Raw genomic sequence first — 21,298 nt, forward strand, 5'->3', positions numbered from 1 at the left:
CAGGGCCGGCTCCAGGCCACAGCGCACCAAGCGCATGCCTGGGGCAGCACGCCGCGGTGGGCACTCTGCCGGTTGCTGGGAGGGCGGCAGGCGGCTCCGGTGGACCTCCTGCAGACACGCCTGCGGCAGCTCCACCAGAACTGTGGGACCACAGGACCCTTTGCAGAAATGCCTGTGGGAGGTCCACCGTAGCCACGGGACCGGTGAGTGGCAGGGCGCCCCCCGCGGCGTGCTGCCGTGCTTGGGGCGGCGAAATTCCTAGAGCTGGCCCTGATAGCAGCCTTCAACTACCTGAAGGGGGTTCCAGAGAGGATGGAGCTCAGCTGTTCTCAGTGGTAGCAGATGACAGAACAAGGAGCAATAGTCTCAAGATGCAGTGGGGGAGGTCTAGGTTGGATATTAGGAAACACTATTTCATGAGGAGGGTGGTGAAGCACTGGAATGGGTTACCTAGGGTGGGGATGGAATCTCCTTCCCCAGAGGTTTTTAAGGTCAGGCTTGACAAAGCCCTGGCTGGGATGATTTAGTTGGGGATTGGTCCTGCTTTGAGCAGGGTGTTGGACTAGATACCTCCTGAGGTCCCTTCCAACCCTGAGAGTCTATGATTCTATGAGGGGTGAACAGCTGTTCCCATGGCCCTGGGTTTGGTATCACTACCCCGGCCCCCTCATCTGGGCAGGCTAAGTACAGGCCTGCTTGCCTTCTACGCTTCCAGTAATGACAAAATCTCATTACCCCACACTCAATACTACAGTGAATTTTAACCTCAAACAACCAGATGGATCACTTGGGCAGGCAGGTCTGTTTGCTGGTTACCTGGGCAGAGTAGGCGAGTCTATGTAAATACAGCCTGCTCCTGGAGTCCTTTCCCCCAGCTCATCGCTAGATGTCAGGGGAGAGCTCCCACAGGCCCAGCTTACATGAGTAAGAAGGGATATATGTTCTCCTCCTGCCACAGGGATATACAGGGGCACTGGAACAATTTTTATAGTGCAGGTGCTGATAGCCACTGAACCAAACTGTAAACAGTCAACCTGTGGAACTCCTTGTCTGAGGAGGTTGTGAAGGCCAAGACATAACAGGGTTTAAAAGAGAACTGGATAAATTCATGGTGGCTAAGTCCATAAATGGCTATTAGCCAGAATGGGTAAGGAATAGTGTCCCTAGCCTCTGTTTGTCAGAGGGCGGAGATGGATGGCAGGAGAGAGATCACTTGATCATTGCCTGTTGGGTTCACTCCCTCTGTAATCTGAATCAGTCTATATCCATCAGACCCTGTTCAGAAAAAGGAAATGTCTCCTCATCTTGCTCTTCAGACAGTGTCTCAGGCACAGCTGTGTGTGCTGCAGACCGACCCAGTCAGGTGGAACAGGATCGGAGGATGGTTCAGCCTCTGGATCTTTATTTGATAACACATCAACTCTCCAGCCCATATGGATACGGTTTAAGAATCCCTGTGGTGGAACCAAGTGAGGCCTTGGGGCCTGGGACTGCCAGTCACTCCAGTAGCTGGGACCTGGGAACATGCTCATAAGAGGAAAAGCAATACTGGAGTGAGGAAACTCAGGCTGAGGTGGCGTAAACCAGGATGAATAAGTCTCTTAATTCTTCCTCTATCCTCTGAAACGAGAATCCAACCTTGGGTCCACGTGGACATCACCAGAGACAGCAATGGAACCAGAGGGTAACAAGCAATAAAAGGTGAGAATGATCTGCCTGGAGTCCCTGTAGGGGCTCTAGGAGGATGCATTCACGGCTCTGGAGAAAGACTTTAAATCTCTTCTGCTCTTCTCCTCCATTCAGGTGAAGAGGCAGCACAATGCAGAACTGAAGGGCCCTTCTTCCGCCAGCTGCCTCTCCCCGGCACGCGAGGCATACTCAGAGGTGGGATGATGCACAGGCTGCCACCACAGTAAAAAACGTCTTCAGATCCAGTGGTGACCCCTGAACAGGAGTGGAGGGAGGAGCTGGCCCCACAGACCTGGAGAGCAATGTTCCTTCTAATTTTTTCCACCCATGTGCAGGATAAATTTTGTTATGTGCACCAGGCTAATGTGCAGATGTGTACCACCGGCAGAAACAAAAAGCCGAGATCTAATATATATTTTTAAAAAGTTACCAGTAGGAGTAATTACTCCAGCCAGGACATGTTAGGCATTTTAGAACTCACTCCCCAAAGAATTACATTTAAAACTATGAAATGCAGAAACCAGCCAAAAAACTCAAACAACACACCTTGAAAGAATAAAATACAGAGAATATATGTGCGTTGCAGGAAGTACTAAGAAGCAACAACAACAACAACAACAGAGTGTGTGTGTTTGTGTGTGTGTGTGTGTGTGTGTGTGTGTGTGTGAGAGAGAGAGAGAGAGAGAGAGAGAGTGACACAGAGACAGTGGATGACACAGACACAGTGTGTGAGTGTGTGACACACACAGAGACTGTGTTTGTGCATGTGTATGAGACATACAGAGACTCTGTGTGTGTGTGTGTGTGTGTGTGTGTGTGTGTGTGTGTGTGTGTGTGTGAGACACACACACAAACTGTGTGTGCACTGGCTGCTGGGGAAGTATCTGAGACACCCCTGTCCCCTGTCTCTTTAAGGCACTCACTGAAAGCTCTCCTCCTCCTGAACCATCTCCCTCCTCCTCTGCTCTGTAGAGATGGGGTACATGGGCAGGGGTGTGTGTGCAGGGCCGGCGCTACCATTTAGGCAGCCTAGGCAATCGCCTAGGGCACCAGAATAATGGTGGGTGCCGTTTTGCCGGAGAGGGCGGCAGGCGGCTCCGGTGGAGCTGCCACAGTGGTGCCTGCGGAGGGTCTGCTGGTCCGCGGCTCCGGTGGACCTCCCGCAGACACGACTGCGGCAGCTCCACCGGAGCCGCGGAGCACCGGACCCTCTGCAGGCACCACTGCGGCAGCTCCACCGGAGCCACGGGACCAGCGCGAGGGGCGCTGAAATTGCCGGCCACCTAGGGCGCTCAAACCCCTAGCGCTGGTCCTGGGTGTGTGAGAGACAGACAGAGACAGAGATTGCGTGTGCTGGCTGCTAGGGAAGTCTCTGAGAGACCATGTGCTGCCTCTTTAAGGCACTCACTCACCTGAAGGCTTGTCCAGACCTCAGAGCTGCTACAAATCCTAATGAGACCTGTCCCCTTTACCCTGCTCTGTGGAGATGGGGTACAGGGGCCAGGGGAGGGGGCACCCTGACATCAGCACCCTCCTTCTCCCCTCCCCCCAAGCTCTGCACAGCCAGCAGGAGAGTCCTGGGAGCAACTGCAGGAGCACGGTGGCTGCAAAGCAGCGTGGGGAGGGCAGGGCATCTGAACACATGCTGCCGGCTGTGCGCCCTCTGCTATCAGCTGGGTGGCACTTGAATCTTTCCTGCGCGTCCACTCAAGCATGCGGCTTACAGGGAACAGAGCTGGAGAGCACCAAATCTGGTGAAATACTCAGCTCTGCACCTCTGGTCTTCCCAGTTGAAACCAGAACTAACTTAGGTTTCAGAGACAGAACCATAGAGGCCATGTCAGAATTGCACAGACCAATATGTCTGAGGCCCTGAATCTGACATCACTAACAGAGGCAGTCTTCTGCCTGGGAACTCAGGCATCTGGAGCAGACAACATGGCTCTAGGTTCTCGAGCAGGCAGTCTGTCTTTTTCCACTATGGTGCCTTTGGAGCCTTGATGGCTTTGACAGAAAGATCCAGAGCCGGATCCAAGGAAGATCCTGACCACTTGGAATCTGTTGACAGCTTAGCCTTACTGGAGAAAGCTCCTGGAACTGAAACGGCCTTTAAGACTTTGGCTCTGATGACCTTCCGCAATCGGACAGCTTAACAGCAAGAGCTTCCTTAAGGAGAAGCACCTGCCATCTGTTCTGCTGCTCCTTGCACGCAAATCCAGCAAATAAATCACCCAGGAGGAGAGTGTCCTTTCCCCAGGCATTTCAGGCACCTAACATGGTCACCTGACACTGGGAAGACGCTGGGCACGAGCCACACCTCTTCATACCCAGATTCCTTATTTTCTTCGGTTCTGCCATTATTCAGAACTGAATGTCAAACTACCTTATACTAAACTGATACTAGAACAACAACTGTAAACGATCAAAGACTATCCATGGAGCAAACCTCTGGATCTGAGTGGATGGAAATGGCTCGTTTCTGTCTGGCCCAACAGCTGGAAGGAACTGGGGAGGTAGGGGCACTGTGCCCCCTTACACAGCCTGCCCCTCGGAACGTTTGAGGACGCCGAGGGAAGGGGTAAGAAGGGGCTGGTGCAGGCGTTAATGGGGCTCCAGGGGTACAGAGCACCCACAGGAATCAGGATTAAACAGTGTGCACTTGCACAGGACTCCCATCTCTGTCATGATGGAGGGACGACCAGGCCAAACCTGGGTGGTGCTGCAACCCCGTGTGCCCAGGACAAGAAGCAAGGCCCAGCCCTGTGGAACAGGAGTCACTGCTATGGGTTGAGCGTGGGGCAGGCCAGCTTTCCAGCCCCCCATGTCCCAAGGCCAGGCTTAGACTGTGGTGCCAGAGCAGAGGGGGCTGCTGCAGGTGGTTAGTGCTCTCTTGACAGAGCACTGAATCAGGAGGCCCATCTGCACTGGAGGGGACGCATATGAGCGCTCATGGACACTGCTTGGGGAGGGCTCTACCATCAGGCACCACCAGGAAGGCCATAACCAATAAGCAGGAATCTGCAGAGCCATTTGAAGAACCACCACAACTTCTTCCTCACAGCCAGGAGAGCAGGTTCCGCCACCCCGTCACCCTCTGATCTCCATAAACTCTCCTCCCTCAGCCTGTCCCGCGGCTCGTTACCCAATTGGATTAAGGAAAATCCAGCATCATTCTACTCTAACAGAAACCAAACATCTCCCCACCTCTAGTCTGGGTCTGGCCGGAGAAGATCCACAGCCACAACTAACCAGAGATGTAAATGCAAATTTAAGCACCAGCTTCTCCTGGGCTCTGGGCTGCTCTGGTTACATGGGCTTTTACCCTGATGTTCCTGTCGCATCCCCCATGTTACATAGAGCTGTTTCCCAAGCAGGAAAACCCTCCAGTATCACGCCCAGCACCCACCCAGGATCGCACAGGATTACAGGGCTATTACATCATCTGGCCTGACCTCCCAGATTACACAAGCCAGAGCATCCCAGCCCGTTAGCCGTTGCTGAGACTGCCCAATCACCTGCATACGACGAATGGACGTGTTCTTTGCGAGGTGTGTGAGACAAACCAATTTTCTTAGCGAAGGACGACAGCCACTGACATCCCCACTCCAGAACAGCACAGAAAGCTCAGCATGACCCTCCAGGCCTGATGTGCTGCATGATAGTGGACAAAGTCACCCTCACCCCACTGGTTTCTCCGGGGGCAGGGCTGACCCATGGCCCTGGCAGCAGTTCCAGCAGCCTTGACAGTGGCCCAAAGCTGCTTTCCCACATCAGTAATGGAGGCACTTTGAGACTCCAGTGTGGTCTCTGCATAACCAGCTGCCGGGTGTCCAATGCTGCACAGCTAGCAGCACTGCTTCACTACCACAAGCCCCTTCCGGAAATGGAACCCTGGAGCCCCCAGCCAGCAAAGCATTTCAGAGCGTACTTCTCTTCTGGGACTACTCACGGGTGTACGCTGGAGCATGTTCTGAAGTGCTTTCCTCAGGTAGAAGAACCTGAGACACGACGGTCTCATCTGCACGACAGCCCACGACCTTCCCCGGCGAGACGGGGAAGCAGCATCCCCAGGGCAGAACAGTCTCTGTCCAAGAACTCTGCAGAGCTGCAGGTCATGCTGCTGTAAACCAGGTGGGTGATCAGGTCAAACCTCTGCTCTTGGGGGCTGCTCACTTTCTCAGGAAACCCCTCGGGCTGGCTGCACCCCAGGGTGATTTTCTGAAAAAGCAGATGGCTCTGTCCAGCCACTGGAGTCTGGTGAGTGGAAAACAATGCACCTTCCACTTCCAACCATTACTCTGGGTTCTTTCTGCCCTTACCTGAGAAGCAGCCTGAGTTTAGAACTTTGTGCTGGGTGAGCAGCTAGCCTGAGCAAACACCGGGACTTCTCCATGTTGGAGAAATGCTGCCAGTGCGGGAGAGGAGCACTTCCCACACACACCTTACTGATCCACCACAGCAAGTGTGACCAGGGAAGGAGCGGGTTTCTTTACCAGGCCCATACCTACGTGAGAGATTTTCCTTGCTGATTTAACTGCACAGTCCGCATGCTGGCAAAAATCATCGTGCCGAAGGGGAGCTGTACATGCCCTTTTCATTTGTCTTTTCTGAGAACATTACAGTAACACAGCAGCATGGAGGAGAGTTTAAATACAACCAAATCAGTCAGGAAAGTTAAGATTCCCACAGCTATGCCAAGCAGGCCAGAGGGGCTCAGAGCCCCCAGAGAGGTTTCCTGTGCCATGTTTGAAATGCCTGTCTATGCTAATAAATGTTACATGACGAGACAGGCAGAATGCGCAGCATGGCTGAGTTGCGTGTGAGAACATTCACTTCTGAGTGTCCTGATTCAGGGATTTTAAACGATCAGTTCCCTTGTGTCAATGGCACTAATAATATTTAGCCTGCACAGAGCAGATGATTCTGTGTTTGATACGCTGTAGAATGACAGGTGACCGGTCAGACTGTTCCCATCACTAGCTTATCCCTAGATCTGAAAGGGAAGCCCAGCTACTGAGAACAGCACAGAAGGGGGGCAGAGGCTACATCTGTTAGTCTATAAGGTGCCACAGGACTCTTTGCTGCTCTGTTGGAAAAGGATCCATTCAGCCCAGCATCCGAGGACCTGACGCACCAGCACCCTGATCTGACAAGCCTGGATCGGCAGTGGCCTGGAAAGAGAAGAAGAAAAGCGCTGCTCTGGAGAGCCCAACCCAAGTTCTCTGCCAGCTGATGAGCAGCCAGGTCCATTCACAGTGATTGATCATGCAGTTGATGTTACACTTCTCTCAGCAGCCAGCTGACGCACACAAAGGCTACATGGGGAAAAGTCTTTGTCATTGCAGCTAACGAGGGGATTATATTTCACATCACAGCTACCCGGCACAGGTACATTCAGCTGCTTTCATCTTGCGGATAGCTCCCACGGGAAATAGCAGCAGCTACACCTACAACCATGTCAAAGTCTGGTCTTGCTGGGCTTTTTCATGTCTGCAGCTTTTAAACTCTTTAACAATTTTCACCTGCCCCGGGCTCTTTTAAACCACAGGGGTGAAAAGAAATTATTTTACAAAGCACACATTAGAATCTATCCAGGAAGGTGATATAGGAGCATGGGAAATGAATTAATTCTGAAGCATGTGGGAGAGGGAATAAGCAATTACTCCAGGGGGGATGGCAGCTCACTTACTTTATGACAAGAATTATCTTTAAAATGGCAATAAAATCCATGTTAAAGTCCTGTGCTGCCTTTAACAGCCAAGGGGTTATTCCTGTAGCTCCTGCCCTTGGAGCTCATAACCTCACACCATCTTAACCTCTGCTGAGGGCTCCTCAAGGCAATTACTCCCTGCTCCAGCTGAGCCGGCTGGCTAGTGGCCATGAACACACTGCTACCTAGACCTTAGAGTAAGTCAAGCTCTGGGCTGGAGAAGAAACTTCTCACCAGGAGTCTGGAAAGGCCCTGGAGTCACCTGGGGATGGAGGTGCTGAGGCTTGGCCAGAGAAATTGGGTCTTTGGAGGAAAACCATCAAGCATTTGCCCCAGGAGCCAGTTTTAGTTCAAACAGGATTCAAGAATGAATGACCAGGGAGACTCACTCCCCTCTGGCCAGGAAAGAGGGATCAGTCTGGGTCACATTAGGGCATATTGCTCAGGCCTCCTGAAGCCCAGAGCACATTGTGAAGTTCAATGGGGAGCTGAGGATGCATGGACAACATGGGATTGCATTCCCCTCTGCTTTAGTGAGTCACTTTGCTACTACTCACACAATGAATTCGGGAGAAATAATCTAAACCATAGACCTCCCGTGTCTTCCACTGATGCCTGATGATGCGAGAACAGAGGTGCACGATTCAACAGCTGATTAGCTGGGAGAAGACTGTCAAACCCACTTCGCAGAGGCTCTGACCCTTCGCTGACACTCCCCAAGATCTCAGCACAGTGTAAAACCTCCTGCTTTTTACTGGCAGGATTTTGTTATCAAATGCCGAGCTCTCTGAAGTGGCTTCCCTTATGATTCCCAGATCTCCACTGCACATTCCAAGGGCCTGCTGGCAGGGCTGTCAGATTGGTACCCTGGACCAGCCTTGTAAATTCCTTTACGTGGAGATACAGAACACCTCCCTGCGGTGCCAAGTTCTCCACTTACAAGGTGCAGAATTTATTAGACTGAGAAAAGATGAAAAGGAAACCTGCCCCTTTAAAATACTTTTACATACGGTTTCTTTATTAGAGTTCTGTGCACTTGGAACGACAGCTGCCTGAGTCTTTCTGAAGTGCTACAAATGAGAGGTTTTGCACTGAATCAATGGGAACTGCTCTGCTCTGTGAACGTTTCTTGCCTTCATTTCTATAAATCTAAAATCGGGCACTGATTCCAACCCTAACTCCCTGGGTCTGGCGCTCTCTGGAGGTCTGGTCACTCTATACGTTGAGCCTGTGTTTCTAAAGTAATGCACATTGGAAAAAATCACCCCAACTATACATACAATATGATGGCTAATTTAGCTACAAGGAGTCAGGAAAAAGATCTTGGCGTCATCGTGGATAGTTCTCTGAAGATGTCCATGCAGTGCGCAGAGGCGGTCAAAAAAGCAAACAGGATGTTAGGAATCATTAAAAAGGGGATAGAGAATAAGACTGAGAATATATTATTGCCCTTGTATAAATCCATGGTACGCCCACATCTTGAATACTGTGTACAGATGTGGTCTCCTCGCCTCAAAAAAGATATTCTAGCACTAGAAAAGGTTCAGAAAAGGGCAACTAAAATGATTAGGGGTTTGGAGAGGGTCCCATATGAGGAAAGATTACAGAGGGTAGGCCTCTTCAGCTTGGAAAAGAGGAGACTAAGGGGGGATATGATAGAGATATATAAAATCATGAGTGATGTGGAGAAAGTGGATAAGGAAAAGTTATTTGCTTATTCCCATAATACAAGAACTAGGGGTCATCAAATGAAATTAATAGGCAGCAGGTTTAAACAAATAAAAGGAAGTTCTTCACACAGTGCACAGTCAACTTGTGGAACTCCTTACCTGAGGAGGTTGTGAAGGCTGGGACTATAATGATGTTTAAAAGGGAACTGGATAAATTCATGGTGGTTAAGTCCATAAATGGCTATTAGCAGGAAGGGTAAAGAATGGTGTCCCTAGCCTCTGTTCATCAGAGGATGGAGATGGATGGTAGGAGAGAGATCACTTGATCATTGCCTGTTAGCTTCACTCCCTCTGGGGCACCTGGCATTGGCCACTGTCGGTAGACAGATACCGGGCTAGATGGACCTTTGGTCTGACCCGGTACACCTGTTCTTCTGTTCTTCTGTTCTGTACAGCACTTTTCCCTTCTTCCCGAACCCAGGTACCTCCTTTGGGCTGTCCCCTCACTCTGCTCCTCTCAAAGTCCGGTGCTGCATGTGCAACTCTGCCTGCCCATGGCACCCCCGACTAGCCAGCAGCATTAGCCTGTCTCTCAAGTTCAGCCGCCTGAGTTCCACTGCCTCTCTTATTTTGGATACAGTTTCAGCTCCAGAGGTAGAGCTGCCCCATCTGCTTTCAACATGTTGTGTCTGACATTAACTAATGTCTCCTATTAGCACTGAAAGAAACCGATCTGGAAAAATTCATTTTCAAGTGGAGTTCAAACAGGCCACAAGGAGAAGTGGATTCTCGACTGCACACAGGATTGTTTTTGTGGTGAAGCCAAGCGTCAAGGGCACAGACGACAAGAACTTCTCTCTCTGATTTACTACCTGGGAACAGGAAAGGGAAGAGAATATCCACCCCACTTCAAAGCTGAGAAGGTGAATCACAGAGACTGCATGTGTGTGTGTGCGCAAGAGTGAGTGTGTGTTTGTGTATCAGTGACAGACAGATGGAGCAGCAGCCTCCTCCCACACCTACCGGCAAAGGGTTAAAGTTCTGGTCCACAAGGTGATTATGTCCATGGTCAAAAAACGAGTGTCGCATCACCACCTCGATGCCCTGGTTGGCCAACATGCCCAAGGTGTTCAGCCACCTGGAAAGAGGAAGAGAGCTGTGTCTATAGGTGGCCGAAGGAGCAGGCTTGCTGCGTGGCTGGCCGAGAAACCCTCAAAGGCATGTTTCTGCCCCAGGGGCCACTATCCAGTAACTTGCACTGGGCACTAGCTCCAAGAGAAGGAAATATATGAAGGTGCTAATGTCTCAGTTTCACGGGATCGTTATGACAGAAGCCATGTCTAGCACTTTATTGTTCCAAATAGATGAACTAAAGGATCTCAGAAAATTTGTACCAGCTGCATCCTAGCGCCTCTCCCCTCCCTATACACCATGCCCCAGTCCTGCCACCCCATCTCACCCGCAAGCATCTCACTGCATCCCACAGCACCATACCCCTGCACACATCAGTTCTGCTCATCCATAACTCCATCACCAGAGCCCATAGGCCCTCCCACTATCACCCCTACACACACAGCCACATCATTACACCCCATGCGCACAACCCTAACCATCACGTCCCCACACACACCACGCTGTCCTGGCACATGCCTCCACCTCCCAAGCATCACAGACCTACAGACACACCTTACAACTCTCCCCAGAAAAAACCCCTCTAATTATTACAGTCAGCTCTAACCCTAGGAACTGGAGCTACGCAGCAAGAGACCACAGGCTGCTCTGTCATGCCAGCCAGCTACCCTGGGAACCATGAACACCTCGGGCTTCTAAGGTGTAAAGAAACTGGGTTCTAAACCTGAGCCTTACAAAGCTTCCTTCAGATGAGATTGTGCCCCCGCGAACAAATGAAGGTGTGAGTGCAGGTGAGAAAGCACGTCTGCAGCCTGAAGGAAGAGGGCAAAGAGCCGGGGAACCAGGGACAGGCTGGGGGAAGAGGGGTGTGGGTCTCTCTGTGGCCAGACAAGCATGTCAGAAGGTAAGCAATGGAACAGCTTTACTCCCCTCTCACTACAGAATTAGGGGTAGAACCATCCAGCTCTGAGATGCTCCAGGAATCGGACTGTTCTGAATAGTCCCACACTTTGATTCCTGTGCACGGCATGCACCTGGAGGGCTGTTCCCTTTTCCCGTCTCCATTGGTTAGGCACCTCCCATGGCAGGAGGGGGGACAGGTTCATCTCTCGTTCGCACTACTGTTAACCCAGAGCTCCTCGCCTGCAGTACCGAGAGCTGCTCCGGCGCAGAGCATGAGCAGTGGAGAGCTGCACTTACAGCAGAGCGATGAGCCTGTTCCAGATGGAGACAGCTGCCCAGCACACAGTGCACTGTAGGAGTGTCTGTGCTTCCCACACCCAACTCACAGGAATCCAGCAGCGTACGAATCCGAGAGATTGTTCATGCCTCCAGCTGAGGTGGCTCCGATACCTTCAAGCCAGATCTTCTTCCCAGGTGCATAGCTATTTACCACCTGTTCACAAAACAAAAAGAGCAGGAGACCGTCATCCCATCCCTCTGCCACAGGGTACAAGTCACCACACTGCCTGGGCCCTGGACCAGTCTGAGAACAACCGGCCACAGCAGAAGATTGCACAGCAGCAGCCTGCCACAGAACTGAGAACGGGAGCACAGAGCCTGGCTGAGCCACTGGGGATGCCAGAGGGCAGCTATATTATCAACCTGCCTGACACAGCAGAGGGTGAAAATGTGCACAGGCTGTGACGTTAGCTGATTAAAATACGACCATGGAGATCATTGTTTCTACCACTGTTATATAATTGCAACAAATCTTCTACAAAACTTGTCAAGTAAGGTGTCTATGGGAAGATTATGATTCGCTGAATAGGATTATGCTATTTGCATGCATGTATCATTTTTGTATTTGACGTTATGAGTATTGGCTCTATACCTGGAATTCTAATGTGTTTGCTTCTGGGAAACACCAACAAGGTGTTTAGCCTGCACATCTTAGAGGGACTATTCAAATTAAGTGGCTCATCAAGGAACATTTAATTCACAATGGAAGACACTGACCTACCCTGAATGAAATTTCCTGTGAAGAACCTGCTGTTTGGGGTATAGGTAATGACTTTTACTGGGACTAAGAGAAATCAGGCATGGCCATGTGACTGCAGACTCCACCTTTTATCTGTAATTTTCCACTAGCTGTGCTGAGGGCTTTGTTTGAAACAATGAGTTTCCCGCCACATGGCAGAAGCTATACTAGGTGCTGGAAACATCTCCATTTTGCCCCTTTCCTGCCCAAGCCTCTGGACTATGGACTTATACTAATGGGAGCATCTAACCAAGGGATCGAGAACTTTCCAATGATTTGGAAGCAACCAGAGACTTGACTTAAGCCATCAGTTTATTCCATCACTGCTACAAGCCTGAACCAAGAACTCTGCAATTATTGTATGTGTTTGATTCCTTTAACCAATTTTAACTCTCACCTGTCTTTCCTTCTTTTTATAAATAAACCTTTAGATTTTAGATAGGAAAGGATTGGCAACAGCATAATTATTGGGTAAGATCTGGATTGTATATTGACCTAGGTGTGTGGCTGGTCCTTTGGGATCAGAAGAACCTTTTATTTGATAAAATTGGTTTTAAAGAACCACTCATCTTTAAGTCTAGTGTTTTTGGTGGTGATACAAGGACTGGAATGCCTAAGGAAACTGCTTTTCTCGTGGGAGAATAACCACTAGTTTTGGGGTGTGTCTGCCCTATTTCTCAGCAGTTTGTCCTGAATTTGGTATTCTCAGTGGTGACCCATGATGGCCCGGTGACACAGGCATCAGACAGTGGATGATTCACCCCACTCAAAAAGGAGCCAGGGGGGCAATAGGTGCAGGGACAGTCAGGCAAAGCACGGGCAGTTTCCAGTCCTGTGAGGCCAGATCTAGGATGTGCACAGGGAGCACTCAGGGATCCCCACCCCCAATTGGAGAGACGATTGAGGGGATTTCCCTGCCTCTGAGGCAATCTGCTAAATCTCCCCCAGTAGAGAGCTGTGCCCCATGGGCTCAGAAGCCTCCTCCTGAAAGAATGCCACACACAGCTGGCAGCAAGTGTGGGTCCTTCGGGCTGGGCTGGGCACGAGGATCCCACTGATGCTCCTCCTGCCTCTGCACAGGAGTTCGGAAATTTCTCGCTCTGCAGCATCCGTCAGGCTCTCGTGCTCCCCTCCCCTCCCTGAGAGCCTGCAGGGTGGGGCGACCCCAACTGCCAGCCAGTTCCTTCCTCACCCAGGGCCTGAAGGGTCAGACTCCCAGCTGTGGGGCTGGAGTGTGGGGCCTGGGATCCACGTACACATCCACATCTCAAAAGCCACAATACTGTAAGGCAAGGGTGACGCTGAGCCAGCGAGGCTATGGGCCCAACCTTCCAGAACATATTAGAGAAGTACTGAAGTGGCAAACAGTCAGCAAAGCCACGTGAAATGGACGAGAGTTCCCTATCATTAGCGAATTAGAGGAAAATACTAATTGTATTTGTCTGTGTTTACCTGTATCTTGTTAGATGTTAACAATGTAACCAGATTAGCTTGTAGATGCTAAATTTCAATTCCTGGCTGCTACTATAGTCTATTGATTTAGAGATCAAAGGGAATATTAGCAATTAAATGAAATGTGGTGTAATAATGTCATTGTCTCTATTTCTCTGGGAAGTTTGTAGTAAACTGTCTCTGAACTGCTGGAATGGTTAATCGCCTTCTGCTAATCAGTGCAACTAATTACCTGTGTGCATGTAGGAAATAGGAATTGACTTCAAAGTCACAATGTATATTACCCATTCTTTACCTGCTATGTTATCTGTCTCAAGAGGCTACAGTAGCCTGCCAGAGGTTGATAAAAGAACTCTAGAGCCTGATCCTGTCATCTCAGATCTGCTTAAGCTTGGCCCAGGGAAGCTTGAATCGCAAGACTGAGGTCTCCAGCACTGGTCTGGATCACCCTGCTATTTCTCATGGCAGAATTTATACAGACTGTGCACACAGACAGTCTATCAGATTATAGCCGATGGAAATGATTCTGAAAGAACTTCTGCAATTCAGCACTTCACCATCTCGACTATGAAACTGACCTAAGAGCTTTATTCATATCTGTATGTATAATAACCTTTTACCCATAAGCACTCTTTCTTGTCAATAAATCTTAGATTAGTTAATAAGAACTGGCTGTAAGTGTGTATTTGGGCACAGTCTGATACATTCATTGACCTAGTGGATAACGTGTCTGATATTTTGGGATTAGTAGAACTTTATACATGGTGAATAAAATTTTAAATAATCCTCACCATATTTCACTTGGCTGTCTGGGTACTGGAGTTGGACCGATGCAGAAAGCTAAGAATCTCCCTACCCAACGCCACTGACCAGCTCCTATATCCACTGAGTCCAGTGCTGCTGGCAAAGAAGTTTAGCAATTAACATGCCTTCAGAGCAGAAAGGAGGAAACTTCCTTAAATCAGAAGGAAGTTTATCTTGAAAACCTGCCACTTTGTCCCATTGTATGTTATTACACTTGGCCAACATTGCTTGATAATTGGAAATTCTCATTTGAAGAGAGGCCAAGGAGTAAATCCTTTCTCTCATAAAGATCCACTTTTTCGGTTCCTTCTCTTTTGGAGTAGCTCTTGAAAGCTACTTGGATGTTTATTAAGAGTTGTGATTACAAATGAAGATGGAGCTGGGTGACTATAAAAATACTCATACCTCTAAGGAGGAACCTGATATTTTCAAGCTGCTCATTCAGATGTTGCCAACACAAAGGTGATGTTGCCCATAACTCCTTAGCTGGTTCAAGGATACCTTCTTTAAAAGGCAGAGGCACCTTATTTTGAGTAGAAGGTTGGAGGATGTCAAACAGTTTGTATGACTTTTCCTGCACAAGCTCCAGCGGAATTTCTAACATCTCTGCCATTCTCTTTAGAAATTCTTGAAAAGCCTGAAAGCCATCTACTGTGGAAGGAACAGCAGACACTGTGGCCTCATTGGAAGAGGCAACGTGTTCTGCAGTAGAAGGTCCACTGTGAGTGGGTGGCTCTCCTTCCTCAAATAGAGGTTGCTACTCCATAACCAAAGATTTCTGTGGAGAACAGGCTGACTGCAGACAGCCTGTTGTAGGGAAACTGCCCCTCAAAGCAGAGATAGCAGGAAACTATTGACCCAAACTATGCAAGCAGGCCAGAAAGGCCAGGACTGGTATCCATAGGAATAAGGCACAGAATTTCTCACATCTATGGAGGTAACTGAATATAATGTGAGCGGCTCCTAACTGGAGAAACCCAAGAAGGTGGTTTCTGTGGTGTGTATATCTCTTAGCTGGGATAGGAGAGAGCTGCCTACTAGCCTTATCTGATGCAGAAGCTGAAGAAAAGCACTGAATGGAAGGGGCTGCTCTGCGAGGTGAAATAACTTGATGACGAGTGGTAGGCTCCCTGAGCCAGGAGCAGGAGATCTTAAGGCAATTTTCATGACTGGCATTTTTGTCTATTGTGGCACTGAAAATCTTGGGGAAACTGAGGCAGGAGAGGCTTGTACAATAGGTGACTGGCTCAGGAGTAATCCTGATTTCCTCCTGTGACATAAAGGATGCCTCAAGTAGTACCAGCACTGCCAATGCAGAAGTGGAAGCTGAAGTCTTTAAAGTTGCTGCGGTACTGAGGTGGACAGAGGCAAGCAGGGGGCATTGGAGGCTGCTTGCAGTTGTGCTGGGGTAGCTCTGAGCTAGTGCTGCTGGTGTAAGGGTTGTTGCTGCTGAAGCCAATGTCGGCACAAGAGGGTCGAGTGCCTCTGTACTGACAGCGAGTCCTTTGCTGCATGCTTCTCTGTCCTTCCTTTATGCAGCACAGACATGAATCTCCAGAGCAGGGGGCTCTGATTGCTCTGGCAGGACCTCTGCAAGCTGAGATAGAATCATAGAAGATCAAGTCCAACCCCCTGCTCCAAGCAGGACCAACACAGACTAAATCATCCCAGCCAGGGCTTTGTCAAGCCTGACGTTAAAAACCTCTAAGGAAGGAGATTCCACCACCTCCCTAGGGAACCCATTCCAGTGCTTCACCACCCTCCTAGTGAAATAGTGTTTCCTAATATCCAACCTAGACCTCCCCCACTGCAACCTGAGACCATTGCTCCTTGTTCTGTCATCTGCCATCACTGAGAACAGCTGAGCTCCATTCTCTTTGGAACCCCGCTTCAGGTAGTTGAAGGCTGCTATCAAATCCCCTCTCTCTTCTCTTCCGCAGACTAAGTAACTCCAGTTCCCTCAGCTTCTCCTTGTAAGTCATGTGCCCCAGCTCCCTAATCATTTTTGTAACCCTCTGCTGGACTCGCTCCAATTTTTTCACATCCTTTCTGTAGTTGGGGGCCCAAAACTGGACACAGTACTCCAGGTGTGGCCTCACTAGTGCAAATAGAGGGGAATAATCACGTCCCTTGATCTGCTGGCAATGCTCCTACTAATGCAGCCCAATATGCCCTTGGCCTTCTTGGTAACAAGGGCACACTGTTGACTCATATCCAGCTTCTTGTCCACTGTAATCCCCAGGTCCTTTTCTAAAGAACTGCTGCTTAGCCAGTCGGTCCCCAGCCTGTAGCAGTGCATGGGATTCTTCCTTCCTAAGTGCAGGACTCTGCACTTGTCCTTGTTGAACCTCATCAGATTTCTTTTGGCCCAGTCCTCCAGTTTGTCTAGGTCACTCTGGACCTTATCCCTACCCTACAGCCTATCTACCTCTCCCTTCAGCTTAGAATCATCTGTGACCTTGCTGAGGGTGCAATTCATCCCATCGTCCAGATCATTAATGAAGAAGATGTTGAACAGAACCAGCCCCAGGACTGACCCCTGAGGCACTCTGCTTGATACCGGCTGCCAACTAGACATGGACCCATTGATCACTACCAGTTGAGCCCGACAATCTAGCCAGCTTTCTATCTACCTTATAGTCCATTCATCCAGCCCATACTTCTTTAACTTGCTGGCAAGATACTGTGGGAGACTGTATCAAAAGCTTTGCTAAAGTCAAGATATATCACACCCACTGCTTTCCCCATGTCCACAGAGCCAGTTATCTCATCATAGAAGGCAATCAGGTTGGTCAGGCATGACTTGCCCTTGGTGAATCCATGCTGACTGTTCCTGATCATCTTCCTCTCCTCCAGGTGCTTCAGAATGGGTTCCTTGAGGACCTGCTCCATGATTTTGCCAGGGACTGAAGTGAGGCTGACCAGTCTGTAGTTCTCCAGGTTTTCTTTCTTCCCTTTCTAAAAGATGGGCACTATATTTGCTGGCTACAAAGAAGGGACACCAACGAGGTCCAGCTGTCGGTAGGATGGTCAACAGAAACTGGCCGGTGGCTGGGGTGGCCCCACACTGCATGCTCTTGGGGGGCAGAGGAGAACATTCAACTGGACACTGCTGAGGGAAAGATTTCCCAATCCTGCGCAGGGATGTTGGCGCACCCGGAGTAGGATCTCGAAGAAGGGCAGAGCAGAGCAGATGGTGTCAGGGACCCCAGCCAGGTCTTCGTCCCATCCCTCCCCCTGAACTACACACACACTGAATGCTGGGCTGCAGCGGCAGCAGTCTCCCAGGTCCAGATTCAGCCCTGGTCCAGGTGGATCCCTCCAGGGTCAGCAGGGGCCAGGCTTTCACAGGAAGGTGTTATTCACACCTGCCTGACGCAGCCCCAAAGTGTCTGGCACTGGCAGAGAGGGAGGGGCACGGACCAGTTCAGCCCATACCCCCCAGCGACGTCACAGTGGGAGAGCATCAGGGAGAGCAGCAGCACCACCTGCCCTTCGCCCTGGCGACTCCTTCCCAGCACATAGCACAGGACGATGTGAATGAGGTTGGTGAGCTCTGCTGTAAGCAGGTGGACTTCATACCTTGCTCTTAATAAATCACCCATGCTCCACCTGCCCACCCGCAATCCACATGACCCTCCCTCCTGGGGTTCAGTTCTATACTAACTCAGACACTGCACCGAAACTCCAACCTCCGCGTGGCTGGGCCGAGGGTTTCCCTGCACGTCCTCTCTGCCCCAAACCCTTGTTCCCTCTCACTGGAGAGAGGGGCGCCAATCCTTGTGGTATCGTGGCTGGAACTAACTGTCCCCAGCTGCTGGTATGACTCAGCAACAAGCACACGGCATCTTCTGCCTGCAGGGTTCGGGCACCTGAGCCTTGGCAAAGGAGCCGCTCCCTTGTCAGCTGGTTTTGAGAGCCTGACTTAGTGTCAAACCTGCTCTCCGATGTTTTCTTGGAATTCCTGGGGTGTTACTGCCCTTGCCTGGCAGACGCCGGATTGTGCATTGTTGTCATTCCATTGCAGCCCCTGATTTACACCCATGCAGGATTAGGCCCTAGGCAGCTGTTCTAGAGATGAGCCAAGCCCCAGCAGGGAGTCACGTATCTGCAGGTTGCGCTGTTCCTCTCGGAGAGCCTCCCTCTTTTAAAGCTAGGTCGGGGGCTCGCAGACTTTGTGACTGCGCTGCCCCATTTGAACATGGAGGACGTTATTTTGAAGAGCAAAATAGCTTCCTCTGCATAGCGCGGCCTCTGGCCTCATGGAGATGCCATTTTGAAAAGCAAAATGGCATCCTCCATGCACTGTGACCTTGCACACTCCATACATGCGAGGTCATGCTGTGCGGCGCAAAATGACACACTAGGGAACACTGTGACCCCATGCATTGTGACCCACAGTTTGGGAACCGCTGCATTAGGCCCTGGGCCCCACAGATACATTTACACAGCGTTTTGGAGCCCGTGGGAGCGAGCATCCCAACCTGGGCTGGCAGACTAGCGCTCTAGAAACAGCTGTGTAGACAGTGCCTTGACATGCCAGCTCAGGCAGGAGTTTGGCCTCCGAAGCCTAGGGAGGGCGTGGATGTCAGAGCCCGAGTGGCAACTTCAGTGTGCTGACCACATGGCTAATAGAGCCCTGCTAGCCCAGGTCTGTCGAGCCAGGCTCCAGCGGGAGGCTGGGAGGCCCCAGAATGTTGTTAGACGTACCCCACTTTGCCTGCCCCATCACTCCCCGCCTGGGGTCCTGGCCCCAGCACCTCTGGTCTCACTAGGACTCTTTCAGCAGGCTTGGAGCCTGCCCTTCCTGGGAACAAGCCAGCCAACAGGCATCTGCAGTGACCTTGGACAGACTTTTCTAAGCCAGACCGTGTTTATTAGTTAGCTGGAATTCAGTATTTAGGGACAGTCAGTGGAAAGGCCCCGGCCTAACTGGCCAGTTTCTCTTCACTCAGTTAGGCAGCCCCACGTTGCGCTGGATGGACGGGCAGGCAGGTGGCCTGCTTGCAGCTAACCTCCCTGGCCTTATTCTGCCCAGAGCACTGGAGAGCTGGATTCCTGCCCCCTTCCCAGTGCCTGGGGCTTGGTCCTTTGTCTTACACCCGGGTTGCTGTTTTTATGTGTACTACCCATCCCCCGACACACGGGTTCAGGAAGGGGACGGGCTGTGGTCACACAGGTAATTGTCCAGCTGCATCCAACAGGTCCCCTGGGCTGGCTGTCTCCATGGTAACTTCAGTCACATGCTCACGTCCATTCATACCAACCTGGCATGATCCACACCTGGACAATTCATCATTTAACCCCCCATCTCTGGAAAGAAATTAACCCCTTTGGTACCAGTACGAAAGTGAATGAGGAAACTGAGTCATACATGCTTTTCACAACCCCTCCCCCCCGAAATTTCCCATGTTCTCCTGCAGGGCTTTCCAGTCTCTCACACACTGCTCCTCTCAGTCTTTCAAACACCCTGCTGCTGCTCCAACCACATCACCCCCCCAACCCGCCCTTCTGGTCCCTGCGCTGCCTCCTCGCCTCTTTTTGTCCTTGCCCTCACCTGTCAGGTAACTGAACCCTTTCCTCCATCGCCACCCAGCCCTGCTCCCCGCATCTCCTTCCACAGGCTCTACCCCTCGCCTGAGCAACCTCCTGACAGCACACCAAGCTACACCACTCTCCTCCAGGCCCCTCAGAGCATCTCACTCCGCCTCCTTTTCAGCGTAACCCTGGCCCCTCCCCAGCACAGCACAAATCATGTGCCACAATGGGAGACGGTCCACTCAGCTGGGCCCAAAGGAGACAAAAAGGCTGATTCTCACACAGTCAAAGCCCCCAAGGACAGAGCTTCCTGCCGTCACAGATCAAACAGCGAGAGAGCAGCTTTTCCTCAGGCCTGGACTCTCTCTGAGCTGAGAGGAGGTGCCATGCTGGCAGGGTTTGAAGCCTCTGAGCAGCCGTTCTTCCCCTCGAGATGCCAGACTCAGCCCAGAGAGGAAAGGTCCCTGTGTATCGAGGGAGATGCTCGCAGCCCGGGAATGCTGAGTCAGGCACTGAGCCCGAATGCAAGAGACGCTACCAACTCCACTAGCAGGGTGCAGAGTAGATCTGTGGCACCAGAGCACCCCAGCCCAGGCACCAGCCAGCCGCGAACATGCCGTTACTGGCATTTCAAGACTGTGATGGCACCAAGGTGATAGGAATGGAGGCTGCATATAGATGCCAAGTAGGCAGCAGTTTACAAAAAAAACCTAGGGGCTTAGATCCCAAATCTCAGGGTGCCAGGGCCTTGTGGCAGGTGCTGGAGCACAAGAGCCCCCAGAAATGGAGCTTCTGTATCAGACCTGAGCCGAAGGCAGAGCAGGAACCAAGGAAAGGAAAGCTGGGGCGCCGGGGTCCAGAGAAGAGTCAGTGCAGAAGCTGCTTTGTTGGCTGCATCATTGGAGTGGATGGGAACACTCTAAGGGAAGCGTTTATAGTTGGCGGGGGTACCCCTTCCAGGGGCCAGCTCACTCTTGACCCCACCACTGTTGCCCTCAAGGATAAAGTTGGAGAAGTCCTGCCCAGGCCTGGGCTAAGGAGCTCCTGGGAGTATCAGTACAAACCCCTAAGAGATGTGAGGTGTGATGGACATTTCAGACAGCCAGGAGCTCCCCTCCCATGACAGGAACACCCTCCTGTGCCCAGCACAGAGGCTTCTCTCCAGATTTCCCAGCTCCTCCAGGCAGGGCCCTGAGCACTGTGGTCACTAGATGTTTGCAAACCCCAGAGAACCACGAGCATTTGTGTTCCTGGGCCAGTGTGGGTGGATGGAACATATGGCTGGACTGGGATCCCAGGAAAATGTCAAGGACGCCAGCGCTG

At 51.0% G+C, this 21,298-nt stretch overlaps 1 protein-coding gene across 5 annotated transcripts in view; it reads right to left on the reverse strand.

The window, feature by feature from the left end:
- Positions 1–21,298, reverse strand: part of HPSE2 (heparanase 2 (inactive)) — a 319,425-nt gene that overhangs the window by 24,441 nt on the left and 273,686 nt on the right. For 3 of the 5 annotated variants that reach the window (XM_050958814.1, XM_050958813.1, XM_050958811.1), the window contains 2 exons: positions 11,490–11,596; positions 10,093–10,207 (listed from right to left, as the gene is read on the reverse strand). The exons of 1 other annotated variant lie outside the window; for it this stretch is intronic. In XM_050958814.1, the coding sequence (XP_050814771.1) occupies positions 10,093–10,207; positions 11,490–11,596 (222 nt within the window). The remainder of the gene's footprint in view (positions 1–10,092; positions 10,208–11,489; positions 11,597–21,298) is intronic. One more of the 5 variants, XM_050958815.1, reaches the window with a different exon arrangement.

This window comes from Gopherus flavomarginatus, chromosome 6 (assembly GCF_025201925.1).
Source record: "Gopherus flavomarginatus isolate rGopFla2 chromosome 6, rGopFla2.mat.asm, whole genome shotgun sequence".
NCBI classification, from domain to species: Eukaryota; Metazoa; Chordata; order Testudines; family Testudinidae; genus Gopherus; species Gopherus flavomarginatus.